Source organism: Thamnophis sirtalis, unplaced genomic scaffold, assembly GCF_051295495.1.
Source record: "Thamnophis sirtalis isolate CommonGarterSnake01/CBP01778 unplaced genomic scaffold, rThaSir2_p1.2 scaffold_4, whole genome shotgun sequence".
Classification (NCBI taxonomy): domain Eukaryota; kingdom Metazoa; phylum Chordata; class Lepidosauria; order Squamata; family Natricidae; genus Thamnophis; species Thamnophis sirtalis.
The window spans coordinates 60,424,543-60,439,092 of record NW_028261384.1 but is presented as its reverse complement, the minus strand read 5'-3'; the positions used below and the strand labels follow the sequence as shown (position 1 = coordinate 60,439,092).

At 38.0% G+C, this 14,550-nt stretch overlaps 1 protein-coding gene across 2 annotated transcripts in view; it reads left to right on the top strand.

The window, feature by feature from the left end:
* The window catches only part of GLB1 (galactosidase beta 1), a 224,857-nt gene that overhangs the window by 168,643 nt on the left and 41,664 nt on the right, over window positions 1-14,550 (top strand). Inside the window, exons 8-13 of one of the 2 annotated variants that reach the window (XM_087713002.1) lie at window positions 1,583-1,704; window positions 1,791-1,831; window positions 7,279-7,391; window positions 8,220-8,294; window positions 8,943-9,032; window positions 13,857-13,964. In XM_087713002.1, coding sequence (XP_087569128.1) covers window positions 1,583-1,704; window positions 1,791-1,831; window positions 7,279-7,391; window positions 8,220-8,294; window positions 8,943-9,032; window positions 13,857-13,964 — 549 coding nt within the window. The remainder of the gene's footprint in view (window positions 1-1,582; window positions 1,705-1,790; window positions 1,832-7,278; window positions 7,392-8,219; window positions 8,295-8,942; window positions 9,033-13,856; window positions 13,965-14,550) is intronic. The other variant, XM_087713003.1, reaches the window with a different exon arrangement.

Here is a 14,550-nt window from a genome sequence, read left to right as displayed (position 1 = left end):
ACGATGAGCCAGCCCAGCAAGCTAGCAGCTGATGGGCGGGAGCTGCGAGCGCCAAAAAAAGCGTGCTTTTTAAAAAGGCGGGCGGGACGCGGGAAAATGCGTTGGAAGGCGGGTGTGTCCCGCCAAAAGCGGGACGTCTGGTCACCTTAGCATAAACTCAACTTTGAACTTTCTCTATTGTGATAAGAATATTGATATGGTAATATTTCCATTTCCAATGCAAATCCCTATTCTTATTTTTTTAAAATCTAATAAAGTTTCATGTTAAGAGCAGGGTATATCTTTCTTTTAAAAGCAATGTAGGTTTTATTTCTCACTCTGTATCATACTTTCCTCTGGGATGGAAATGTCGGGTTCCTCCCAATCCTTTATTTTGTCTTCTAAGTTAGGTAACATTGTGTATTTTATTAGAAGCTGTTTAATTTTCACATTATTTCAATAAGCATCCCACCATCAAGGATTAGGACCTTAAATAGGATATTGTCCTATTTAAAGAATTGCAATGGAATGTTGGATGCATACGTTTCATCTTATGATTTTATTGTCTATGAAGAAACTGCTATTTAACTATTTCTCTTTTCTTTTCTCATTCATTTAACTTTCTTAACCTTGTTTTATTAGAACATTTAGTATCTGAGTACTGCTTTGTGTTTTTGACACTTCGATTTAGCCACAGTTTTTACCTCCTTGACCTACAAAGTCATATTTATATGGTCTTTCAAGTACAAGAAATCTTTGATTAATAATCACAATTGAGCCCAAAATTTCATTTGCTAAGTGAGGCAATTGTTAAATGAGTCTGCCTCATTTTATGACTTTTCCTGCCACAGTTGTTAATCGAATTATTGCATTTGTTAAGTTAGTAACACAGATGTTAAGCAAATCTGTCTTCCCCATTTACTTTGCTTGCCACAAGATAGCAAAATGTCTTAGGACATTACAACTGTCTAAACATGAGTCAGTTGCCAAGCATCTGAATTTTGATCATGTGACTGTGGGGATGGTTCAACGGTAAGTGTAAAGAATCGTCACCCATTTTGTAGCTCCAGAAAAAAAGTTGTAAAAGCTGTATGAGGTCTTCACATTTCCTTTAGAGGTGAAGTTGAATCTTCTTATCTTGCAAAAATCTTTATGGTGTTTTGGAGACATGGAATGTGGCATAACTCTTGATTGTGCTCTACAACAGCATTTAAAGCTTTTTGAGGTTTTAAGTAATTGAAATTTCTTTGTTATTTCTTCAGTATCATAATGGAATATTATAAACTGTTCCATTGCCATAACTTTGACAATGGACTTTTAAAATGTAGATTAAATAAATGCTGCTTAGATGAGGTTTCCTAGTATTAGTTGTAAGCATATCACCCGTATCTTCCTGCAGCATGCCTTGAATGACATATACAATGGAGGATAAGGTGATGAGAAAATGTTTGAACTGCATTCGACTTTGGCATGAATTCATCCTTATTTATGTAGTTAAATGTGTAGCGAATAGATCTCTTGAGAAGCCTTTTGTTGTAGATTGTTATGCATTAGTTCTTTATTTCTAATATACTTTTTCTTAAAAAAGATTTTTCTTTTTCAGGTGAATTCTGAATTCTATACTGGTTGGTTAGATCATTGGGGCCACCCCCATAATGTTATACCGTCACCAGCCATAGCAAAAACTCTTAGTGAAATCTTGGCATCTGGAGCTAATGTTAACCTGTAAGTTCATTGATATCTGTTTAAAAGGGAAAAAAACCAAGGTGGTTGTGCAGCATCCTCAAATGCTTTTCTACTTCTTTTTTCAGATATATGTTCATAGGAGGCACTAATTTTGGCTACTGGAATGGTAAGAAGTGTGCATGTAACTGCTTATCCTATAATTAAAACATTTTCTTTTTTCTAATCCTAAAAACAAGAATATGTACTATATGTCTTCTTAAACAGAGGTGTAGAAGAATTTTAGATGGGAGAAAATAGAAAAGTCATAGAAGGGAGTTCTTTTTGTTGGGGTTTCAATTTCCAGAATATAGCACAAGTATCCTCAGATTACGAGAGTATTGAAACCAGAATTTCTATCACTAAGCAATATAATAATGAAGTGCTATGTTATGTGAATCTATCACTTAGCAATGGCAATCCTAGCTGCCATCATAACTCCAGGACTGCACAAGTGTGCAGGTGCCATAGATGTGCTCTGGGCAGACTCTGTGGAATATGGATGGGGGTGCTTTGGGCAGGTGCTACAAAGTGTAGTGACAAAAATGGCAGGAAGGAGAGTGAATTCTCACTGTCTGCTGGCTTTCCCACTGTCGTTACTTATGGAGGGTAGCAAGGAACATTGGAAATTGTGATCCCATGACTGTAGCTTGCTGAGATGTACTCACACAAACCAGCATCAAGTACCGGCTCACAGTCACATAACTACAGTGATGGTCAGAACTCCAAAGCCTGTCATAGGCCTACTAGTTCAGCAACATTGTAATTTTGAATGGTTGCTGAACAAGTAGTCTTAATCCAAGGACTATCTGTATGAGTAATATCTAACTGCCAGGCACATAGGCTAAGATTATAACAAGGACTGACTTTCTTGCTTATATGAAGCCATAGAGTTAAATAGAGTGAGACGTTTTATTTGGAACCATTGTACTCCCCCACCCCCACAGTATAGTCTTTTCTCTACTTACTCTATATTTTGCCATTTGAAATGGTTCACTCCTTTTTCCTTGACCAATAAGATAAAGTCAAGAATGACGAAAGAGTCAAGAATGGCTAAAGTATGATTTTCTTTGGTACATTTTCTGATTCATAGTTCTGCATCATATAGTTTCTCTAACATTTTCTGAAAATTATCAATATTTAACTTCATTTTTCACACAGAATATCCATATTTCAAGCTTGGTAATTTTTGTCATGCACTTTGTTTTAGTCAACAAATGTATAAATATAAGAAATTTATCTATTTTTAATATATGTTTTATTTTTAAACAAACAAATACAGACAAATATAAAATATAAAACCATCTTCCAGTTACATACAGTGTATTGATGGTTACAAAACTTTTGTGCTTACTCACCATAGTCTTCATTTACAATTTATATAGAATCTCATATTATCAATCTGATATATATGTGTACAATTATTATCATTGTTAAACATTTATTTGACTATAACTATTATTCCTTTTATGTGAGATATTCTAAATTTGGAATAAATTTATATTATGGCATTTCATTACGTCATCCTAAAACCATCCAGTAGTAGTACATCTTTATATTATATTCTGTATAAAATTGTTTATCATTGGTTACAAATTTTTGTGCATCCTTTCCATAGTCCTCACTTACAATTTATATAAAATCTCATATTATCAATCTAGTATATATGTATACATTATCATTGTTAATCATTTATTTGACTATAACTATTATTTATTCATTTTATGCGTAATATTCTAAATTTAAATTAATTTAAATTAATTTTTATTATAGCATTTCATTGCATTATCCTATACCCATCCAGTAGTAGTACAATCTTTTATCTCTTGCCATTTCTAGTATTTGTATTCTAATTGCTTTCTTGGTAGATCTTATATGGACTTCTCTTGGCAACTTGTTTTTCACTGCATATCTTGTAAAGACTCAAAATCCCTCGTCTGTTCCTTCCATCAACTTCCCTTTGGTTATCACCAATGCTTCTGCCAGAATTTCTCTCATTACTTCTGCCAAATTTTCTCCCTTTTCTTCTATATTCTGGAATCTGATGTAAAATTCTGATCTGTCAATCTCCCATTCCAATATTCCACTCTTGTCTTTTTCAACCATAGTCAATCTGCAATTTTCTTATCTCTTTGTTCATCTTTTTCTTCAATTTTTTGAAATCTGTCTTCATATTTCATCATCGTTTGGTGGATATTCTCAATTTTTTCATCTATTTTTCCTGTTCTTTGTTCAATATTCTCTGTTCTCTTTTCAATGTTCTCTGTTCTTACTTGTATTTTTTAATTTCTTGCATAATCATCTGCAATGCCACTTCTTTTTATTTTTCGTGCTGCAACATCTTCTGTATTGATTTTTTCCTCCAGATAGTAAACACTGTCACTATATAGAATCCAAAGCTTTTTTATTAAGTTCCAAACACGTTCACTGCAATCTTCTTCCTTTCAACTCCAAACTTTCTTTTCACTCCAATCCAACTACTGATAGTACTCCAGAGGAGCACCTGTATAAACAATCCGTGCTCATCCTACTATCATTTTTAATAAACAAGCTCAGAGTCCTTGAAATGTAACACCAGCTCTTACTTTGCACAAATGCTCAAAGAAAGAAAAGAAAAACAATGTTTCCAAGCCTCTAAGTGGCAGTGTTATTTCTTTTCCTTTACTTTTACTTCCCTCTTTATATTCCAAACTTATGGGGGGGAATTAAAAATGCAATAGAGTGTTGAAAAAAGAAAAAGAAAGAAAGTCTTAAACAATAAGTATTAAAAAAGGAAAATAAAAGGGGAAAAAACCAATCCAGATTAAAAAAATAAGTATTTGTAAAAATTCCAGCAATAAAAGGTTTAAGGAAAAATAACACAATAAGTTTGACTCAGATTTAATCTCGCTGCTTGACTTCTTCGGTCTTCAATTTTAACTTTACTTTTGATCTTTTAGGGTATTCTCTTCTCTAATACTGTATATACTCAAGTATAAGCCTAGTTTTTCAGCCCACTTTTTGAGCTGAAAAAAGCCGCCTCGGCTTATACTCGAGTCAGTGAAAAATTTGCCTGAAATGGAGGAGAAAAAGGGGCGGGGCCATGCCGCTGGGTGACGCTCGTGAATGGCCCAGCACCCCTGAGTTTCTCCTCCCTCTGTGTCAGTTTGCCGCGCAGCGTGCACCGCACCATCCCCCCTCCTCACGTTCTAATGTAATGCAGGGCTATCTTACGATTCCCCTTCCTCCCCCTCCTGCCGCTCTGCAACGATGTCCCACCTCCTCCTTGTTATGGCAAGCAGCCACATAGCGATGTCCCACCTCCTCTGGTACAGTGATCCAATGATAGGAATCACTGTGCCGTGTGTCATAGGAGGCGGGACATCATCATCACAGCGGGACATCAGCATCATGAGGTGAGTGAAGTATTTCATTGAATACACCGGTATTGTGTGATAATAATTTGTTATGCAGAGCAAATTTTTACAATGGCTACTGTATATTTAATGGGCACAGGCAGGCTGTATATGTTATTCAATGGGCAATGGCATTATTGGTATCTATTTTTATTTTTGAAATTTATCGGTAGCTGCTGCATTTCCCACCCTAGGCTTATACTCGAGTCAATAACTTTTCCAGTTTTTTGTGGTAAAATTAGGTGCCTCGGCTTATATTCGGGTCGGCCTATACTCGAGTATATACGGGGTAATAAAAATTATCTCATCAATTCGACACACTTTCTCTTCAGCTTTCCTCCATTCTGGAGCTGCCCCAATTTTCTGCAGCTTTAATGGCTGCTTCTCAGTGGCTGGAAAAAAAGGGCTTCTCCTGGATCTACCAGGGACTTTGCGATGTTCCTGGGATCAGCAGGATGTGCCCTTCTCTATCACAGTCTCTATGGGATGGTTTAGGTCCAATAGGACCGCCCAGCAGCAGAGATATTGATGGCAATCTTGGAGTTTCAAGATCGCATATCGTACCATCGTGACGTCAGCCCCGCCTCAGAAATTTATCTATTGAAGAGCAAAATATAATCTGTACATATCTACTACCTGGTGTAAATTCCACTACTATCTTCTCAAAATTTGTTCATAGTCATTTCTTTCAACCATAATTTGGTTAAAACCTGTCCCAACACTCTTGCAATCTAGTTCCTATAGTTCTGATGTCACTCCTGTATATGAGAAAGATAAGATGTTCTTCTCTACTATCAAGTACGTATTAGTCAATCAAGGTTTTTAGGTTTAGGTTTATTAGATTTATATGCTGCCCTTCTCCCAAGGACTCAGGGCAACATTAAAAGAAACACATAATACAAAAGTTTAAAAAAATTTAAATAGAATATCCCAAACCCAATTAAAATTGACAATGACATTTTTTTTAAAAAAAACTCAAATTAAAATTAACAGTGATCAATAATTTATTTTGTTTTGTTCAGGCCAGGCTGGCTTGCTGAAAAAGCCAACTTTTTAGGGAGTGTCGGAAGGACTGGAGGTCGGGGATTATACGAAGCTCCGGGGGCAGCTCATTCCAGAGGGATGGGTCTCCCACAGAGAAGGCTCTCCCTCTGGGGGTCACTAGTTGACACTGTCTGGCTGATGGCACCCTGAGGAGGCCAACTCTGTGGGATCGCACTGGATGATGGGAGGCTACTGGTGGCAGTAGGTGGTCTCACAGGTACCCTGGGCCTAAGCCATGGAGTGCTTTAAAGGTCATAATTAGTACCTTGAATCGCACCTGGAAGACAACCGGCAACCAGTGCAGGCCGCCTAAAAGGGGTGTCACATGGGAACACCTAGGTGCCCCCATGATAACCCGCGCAGCCGCATTCTGGACCAGTTGAAGCTTCCGGGTGCTCTTCAAGGCAGCCCCATGTAGAGAGTGTTACAGTAGTCCAGGCGAGAAAGGACGAGGGCATGAGTGACTGTGCACAGAGCATCCCAATCCAGGAAGGGGCACAACTGACGTACCAGGCGAACCTGATAAAAGGCCCCCCTGGTCCTGGCCGTCAGGTGTTCTAAACTAAGCCGTGTATCCAGGAGGACGCCCAGATTGTGGGCTCTCTGTGAGGGGGCTAAAATTTCTCCCCCTATCATCAAAGATGGAACAAGATGCACAAATTGGGATGACGGAAACCACAGCCACTCCGTCTTGGAGGGATTGAGCTTGAGCCTGTCCCTCCCCATCCAGATCCGCACAGCCTCCAGGCATCAGGACATCACATCGAGGGCATCGTTAGCACAATACCTCAGTAAAAAAAAAGAAATGAGCAAACTAGGTTACTAGTCATATCTGTGATTTAAGCAATTATCTTATATGAATGATAAGGACAGTATTCATCACTTTGGATGCTTTGGGGTCAGTATTTTACAAATCCAATTAAAGTTTAATTTTACTCTAAACATGCTCATGCTGTTACACCAAGCTGGTATCTCAAATATAGCTGTTGCCTTGCAAATCAATATACTACAGCAGGTATCTTATCATCTATGAAGTACATGCAATGTATTTCACCAAAGACACTATAAAATCTCCTAAGCCTATATAATTCAGTGGAGGCAATCAAATACCCAACTTACAATCTGCTTCTTCTCACAGGAGCCAATATACCATACATGGCACAACCTACTAGTTATGATTACGATGCCCCATTGAGTGAAGCAGGGGATCTTACAGAGAAGTATTTTGCTCTCAGAGAAGTCATTGGCATGGTGAGTTTCTTTTTGAACATCACTTCTGTATCTTACCCTGAATTTGTTTTGATTTCTAATGTAGTCAAGAACCTAAAATACTTGCTCTTGCTAGATGAATCTGGGCTCCATAGTAGTCTGATTCAGTCAAGCAAGATTTCTCCGATTTGATGACAAAATTCAGGTGAATGTATGTGCATGTGCTGCACCTTAAAAATCTGGAGGCCCAATAGATTGCAGCAAATGAGTACAGGGGAAAAAACTAACTCTTTTCTTTTACCTGGTAGTTTTCTGGATTTTTCCATCCTAAATGTGGGAATGTTAGTATAACCCTTTACAGGCTAGATATAAAGTATCTCAATTGTAGCAGATGAAAATATGTATTTGATTATAACAAATAAAAAGAGAGCAAAGGATTATCTTATTAGATGCAAGAAGAATGTCTATCACATTTTTTCTACAGAATAATCATTTTTGTGAGTTATGTGTAAGAAATCTCCAGAGTTGTTCCACAAATTATTAAAATAGTCTAGATTCTAGATTTAAAGTTGTCATAGCAGAAATGAAAAAAAAAATGGAATTCATGGCAGCTTCTTCATTGTATATAATTATTACCAAGTAGTGAGGATGTGGGGAGACTACAATTGCAATAAGTCCTAACCATTTTGGCTAGGAAGTGATGATGCTGGTAGATTTAGTCCCAACAAATCTCAAGGATTCCAGACTGAGTAATGGTACCACAGCAACCCAAGATCATATAATATCATATCATTTACATGAGAATGAGAAAATTGATTCTTCAACTACTGAAGATTATATTTTGTATTTTTTTTTTCATTCATATTTCAGTATAAGGATTTGCCAAAGGGGCCTATACCTCCAACAACTCCTAAGTTTGCATATGGAGAAGTTAAATTGATGAAGGTAAATGAATGTATATTACATAGCCATTAGATTTGCATAGTCATAAGTTGGAAAATTTTGATTTAGTGATTTTTTTTATTTTTTTATTTTTAAATAAAAAACAAAACATCATTTTCTTTGTAGTGTTGCTCTTTGGAGATTGGAGGTGGAAAATTTGAACTTTGTCATGAAGCTTAAAAAATGGAGCTCTTTTTTTACAATGTATAATTGAAAAATGTGCAAGAACCCTTAAAAAAAGTTTAATTGGAATTAACACATCAGGGAATTTAGTCTCAGGAAAAAATTGTATCTTTAGGATAAGGTAGTTTATTTACTTTATGGCAATAAAGTTAATTATAAAATATAAGCTTTGGAGGAATGACATTTTTTTTCACTAAGTTTTCACATTATCTCTACATGGAACTGACATGCATTTTGAATTATTACATTCTTCAACATATTTGTATGAGAATTCAGTAAAGAATCATTTAGGAACCATTTAGCTCTTCTGCTACAGGCAGAAGAGCTAAATGGTTCCTATACATATCTTAACAGGATAACTTTAGACAAATTCTGGTAACTATTTATGTAAGCATTGTTTAGCATGATTATGTTGTTGTTCTACATTTATTTCAATGCAAATTATACTCTGTTTTTGCTCCATTGCAGGTTGGAACAGTGACTGAACTTCTGAATGAATTTTCCCCATCTGGACCAATTAAAAGCATGTATCCTTTGACATTTGTTCAATTAAAACAGGTAAAAGTTGATTCCTACATAGACTTTTTAACTCACAATTTGGCCAGTTTATTTAATTATGTACACCATATCAAAATATTTATTCATTTTTAATTTATCTTTTACATTCATGGAGGAATTAGACTACTATTCTGTTATACTTTTTAGAAAAATGCATAAACATTTTAGGAAGTTTGTACTATTTGCATATTCTGCACTATTAATGGAGAACTTGAGTTTCTTCTCTGATACTGAATTCTTAAGAAATGAAATGTATCAGAAAGGGAGTGGTGACTAGTGTGGGTGGCATAAAATAAATGTGAGAGCTATACATGGAAATGGTGATTGAATAAAAGTAGACTAGATTAGTCAGGGATTTGAACTCAGTAATTGAGTTAAGAGGATGGGGCAATAAATCTTATTATAGAGGTAATGTTTTAAAGATGGGGGAAGTAAAAATTTGAAACAGATTTTCTCTGGAATAGTGTCAGGAGCTGGAAGATAGTGAAAGGGGAAATGAATTAGAGATTTGTATTAAACTATTGAAAAACTTTTATAGAATCAAAAATGGGAGATTTATGTGAACAGAGATGTGAAGCTTACTCCCTGTTTCTATTGCTGCCCCCTATTTATTATATAAAATTTCGTATTAAAATATTCACAAGTATATAAACACAAATACAACTTGAAATGGACAGTAATGTGTACAACCTTACACAGAATAAATAATTATATATGCTCAGTGACATTACAATTTTAAACTACACTTTTATTCAACATTGGCTTTGCTCCTACATGATTTAAGCATTTATTTGTGCTTATTTGTGATACACCTTCACTAAAATTAGGTAAAATATTTTTTTCTTAGTTTGACTACCTTTTTAAAATATTCCTTTAATAGAGTGATAAATATTACAGTCATATAGAAATAATGCTAAAGTTTCTCAATCTGAGAATGACTACGTCAGAATCTCTATATAAGGAATTTGCCAAAACACATACATCTTTAATTATTACTGAAGAAATTACTTACTAATTAAACAATTAAATGCTATAAATAGTTGCCAAATTTTATAGAAAGCTATAGATTGTTCATCTTATTTTGGTCTAATTTCAACTTCTACAAGTATCAGATTTTAGTTATCACCATGTAGTTCTTATCCTTCCTAGTGTCCAAATTATAAATAAGTCTCACTACTTCTTGAATTCCAAGAAAATGGTTGGCATAGAAAGAGAATACTTGTCCAACATTCATTTAAGGAAGTTCTCCAGCTGTTTTGTTGGAATAACAAATCCAAATATTACCCAAGCTTGTTTCCAAAAGCTTACCAACCCAGACTTTAAAAGAAAGTAACTTCCAGTTCAACTTGTAGAAGATGAGCAGGAGTTCTAATAATTTTTCCTATTGTTCCAGATAATGAAATTGCATAATCCCCCCCTTCCGTAGATCTTAGCTACTACTATTTTAATATTCTTTATGAAAGCCTTCTAAAATAGCAATAGCACTTAGACTTATATACTTTACAGCTTTACAGCTCTAAGCAGAGTTTATATATAGAATATGCTGATAATGCCCCCAACAATCTGGGTCCTCATTTTACTGACCTCGGAAGGATAGAAGGCTTAGTCAACCTTGAGCCTGGTGGGATTCGAATTGCCAAATTGCAGACAGCCAGCAGTCAGCAGAGGTAGCTTACAGTACTACACTCTAACCACTGCGCCTACAATTCTTCTGCTTCGTTAAATATTCTAAATGTTTAAATATCTCACTGTTCTATGATGGCTTCTCTAATAAGCAAAATAAAACATTTTAGGTGTTTCGCCAATACCATAAAATTGGATTGGCAGGATTAATTTCTAGTTACTACTAAATACAATAATCGCCTTTTAAAGCATTAATTTAAATATAGTTTTTATTACTGAGATAAGAATTGTGGTAATAGTTTCTAGATATAGGTAAAATAGTTTCTAGATAAGAGGAAAAATTCTGGAGTTGGCAAAAAAGGCAGTACAAAATTTGTACGAAGATTAAACAAATAGACAGCAGATTTACTTAATATACATTCCTATGTTTCACATAAGGATCTTTATATTAATATGTAGCAGAAAGAAAATCTTGTTTCTGAGCCTCTGATTAAAGATTAAACTCTGAAAAAAAAATCTCGAGGAGCAAGCAGGAAATTGTGTGTGTGTGTGTTCTCGTAGATTTTCTAGACCCGAATACAACAAGACCAGCATATATATTTGTATATATCTGTTTATCTGTAAAGAATAAGTAACAAATTAGGTTAGGGACCACCTTATTAATACAAATTATATCAGAATTTGAGGACTATTGAAAACACTAGCCAGTCGATTTCTATGCAGATTCTCAGTCATCTAGAAACACCAGGAAGTCCAGTTGTCTCTTGAAAAAGCACCTTTGGAATACCTAGTCAATTATTTGTAGACCATTAGTAAACCATTTCATTCTAAGTTTCCTTCAACAATATCCCCTAGCTCTATGCTTATTAAGTGGTAACAGATTTAGTCCTACTTTTATTTAAACACGCTGCAGTGACGTGCGGTGAGGGTTACCGTTGGTGAGGCAAGACCGTAGCGGCGGCGAGAAGCATCCTCCCCGCCGCTGTGTCCAACAGGCGCCTCGCGTTTATGATGGACATAAACATGAGACGCCTGTCGGACACAGCGGCAGGGGTGTTGCTTCTCGCCGCCGTCGCACTCCACCGCCTTGCCCCCCGCCTCCTCCAACGAACAATCCTGCTGCCCCAGCCTGCAGCCAGCCCCCCCACCCCCCCGCCCGACCTGCCCGACCTGCCTGGACTCACTGCTCTTCTCCTCGTCCTCCCCACTCGGTGCTGGGCTGGCTGCAGGCTGGGGCAGCAGGATTGTTTGTTGGAGGAGGCGGGGGGCAAGGCAGTGGAGCATGACGGCGGCGAGTAGCATCTCAGATGGAGCCGGGACACCCGGAAGGCAAGCCGGCACTTCGGCATGCCTTTAAGTGCCGGCTTCCCTTCCGGGTGTTCCGGCTCCATCTGAGATGCTTCTCGCCGCCATCACGCTCCACCGCCTTGCCCCCCACCTCCTCCAACGAACAATCCTGCTGCCCCGACCTGCAGCCAGCCCACCCACCCCCCGCCCGACCTGCTCCCTGCCTGGACTCACCACTCTTCCCCTCCTCCTCCTCCTCCTCCTCCTCCTCCTCCTCCTCCTCCTCCCCGCTCAGTGCTGGGCTGGCTGCAGGCCGGGGCAGCAGGATTGGTCGTCGAAGGAGGCGGGGGGGACAAGGCAGTGGAGCGCGACGGAAGCGAGAAGCATCTCAGATGGAGCCGGGACACCCGGAAGGCAAGCCGGCACTTAAAGGCATGGGCTCGGCCGCCATTCAGCAAAACAAGTTTCGCTGAATGGCGGCCGAGCCCTGCCTGCCGGCACTCTAAAGTTAGTTAAGGCAGGCAAGGGAAACCGCGAACCAAAAGGAAGTCTTGCTGGGAAGATGCGGCAGCAGGGCTTTAAAGGGCTCCCCCCTCCCAGCCAGCCAGCCCAGCCACCCCATTCCTCCCACCACCACCACTGTGTCCAACAGGCCAGGCGTCTCGCGTTTATGGCGGACATAAACGCGTGAAGCCTGGCCTGTTGGGACACAGCGGCGAGAACGTCCCTGCTGCCTCCGCGCTCCGCCGCCTCGCCCCCCCACCTCCTCCAACCCCACCGGACCGCTGTGAAGAAAGAAACACCCACACCCACACATACACTCCACAATAAAAAAATTACATATTTAATTACAATAAATTTGAATCCCCCCCTCCCTCCGTCCGATCCACATATCTTTTCCAGCTGTGGAAACTCTCTCAACTCTCCTCTTGTCCGCCCAACATAAGCGTGCTCAACGTAAGCATGCTCATAAGGCATGATTCGCTGCTCCCCGATCAGGAGGCGGGAGAATCAGTGCCTCCTTTGCATATGGAATTTTTTGCTTTTTAACTCTTTCTTAACTTTTAAAAGGCGAAAAATTCCTTATGCAAAGGAGGCCCCGAGTCCTCTGGCCTCCTCCTAGTTAATACTGAGAGCAGACACCAAGCCACTGTGACTTGAAATCTGGTACCAACTACCCTGGCTTTAATTATTTTTAAAAAATTATTTAAAATTCTTTCCTTTCCCTGAGGAGACTGGTGAGGCCCCACCTCCCTTGCCTCTAGTGACTGCACGTCCCTGATATGCTGATTGTTGAACCTGTTTGTGTTGACTGCAATATCAAACTTAAGGATGCTTGATTTGACTCTCTTCCTCTTCTGTCACTTTCTTATACTTCATGCCATCCTCTATCACAATTAACAAATATTCTCCAAATGATGGAAAATGTACACTAGTTCCATGTACACTAGTTCAATTCAGAGGTATGCTGATAATAATCTATGTCTTTCCATACTCTTAATCTCAAACAAACAAATTATTACATATTTTTATATTGCATAATGATTTTCCAAACTTTTCTCAACAGTTCTTGTCCAACTAACTTATTTGTTTGTAATACTTACAAGAGAATTACCAATGTAGGTACACAGCATCCGAAGTCCCATTTCCCCCACCATTCCTTGCTAAATATGTGAAGATAATGGTGACTCTTAAATAGCAAATACTTGATTTAGTTTTAAACCTTGAAACCTGTATATTATAATTTTTCTGTAGAGTGTTTGTAAAAAAATAAATTTAGTTTGAGCCCCTTTTGTGCTTTCCAATTGCAATTGTGATATGGCTATATAAATTGATATAAATGTAGCTACATTATAAAAATGCAGTGCTTGCTTAAAATAATTTTCAGTGTTTGTCTTTATTTTGTTCTTCAAGTATTTTGGATACGCATTATACAGAACAAAGTTACCAAGAAACTGTAGCAAGGAAATTCTTTCTTCATTTGATGGCATTCGTGATCGGGCCTACATCTCTGTGGATGGGGTAAAGCACCATATCACAACTGCTTTCTTGTGGTTATAGCTATGATTGTCTGTCTGTCTGTCTGTCTGTCTGTCTGTCTGTCTGTCTGTCTGTCTGTCTGTCTGTCTATCTATCTATCTATCTATCTATCTATCTATCTATCTATCTATCTATCTATCTAGAATTCTTTATTGGCCAAGTGTGATTTGGCACACAAGGAATTTGCATATTCTTTCAGTGTACATAAAAAGACAAGAATCATAAGGTACACTTAATGATAGCCATAGGGTACAAATAAGCAATCAGGAAACAATCATTATAAATTGTAAGAATACAAGCAACAAAGTTACAGTCCTGCAGTCATAAGTGGGAGGAGATGGGTGATAGGAACGACGAGAAGATTAATAGTAATAGTGATGCAGCCTTAGTGAATGGTGCATAGTGAATTCCCTCACAGTGGTGAGGGAATTATTTGTTTAGCAGAGTGATGGCATTCCAGAAAAAACTGTTCTTGTGTCTAGTTGTCTTGGTGTGCAGTGCTCTATAGTGTCGTTTTAAGAGTAGGAGTTGAAACAATTTATGTCCAGGATGCGATGGGTCCGTAAAT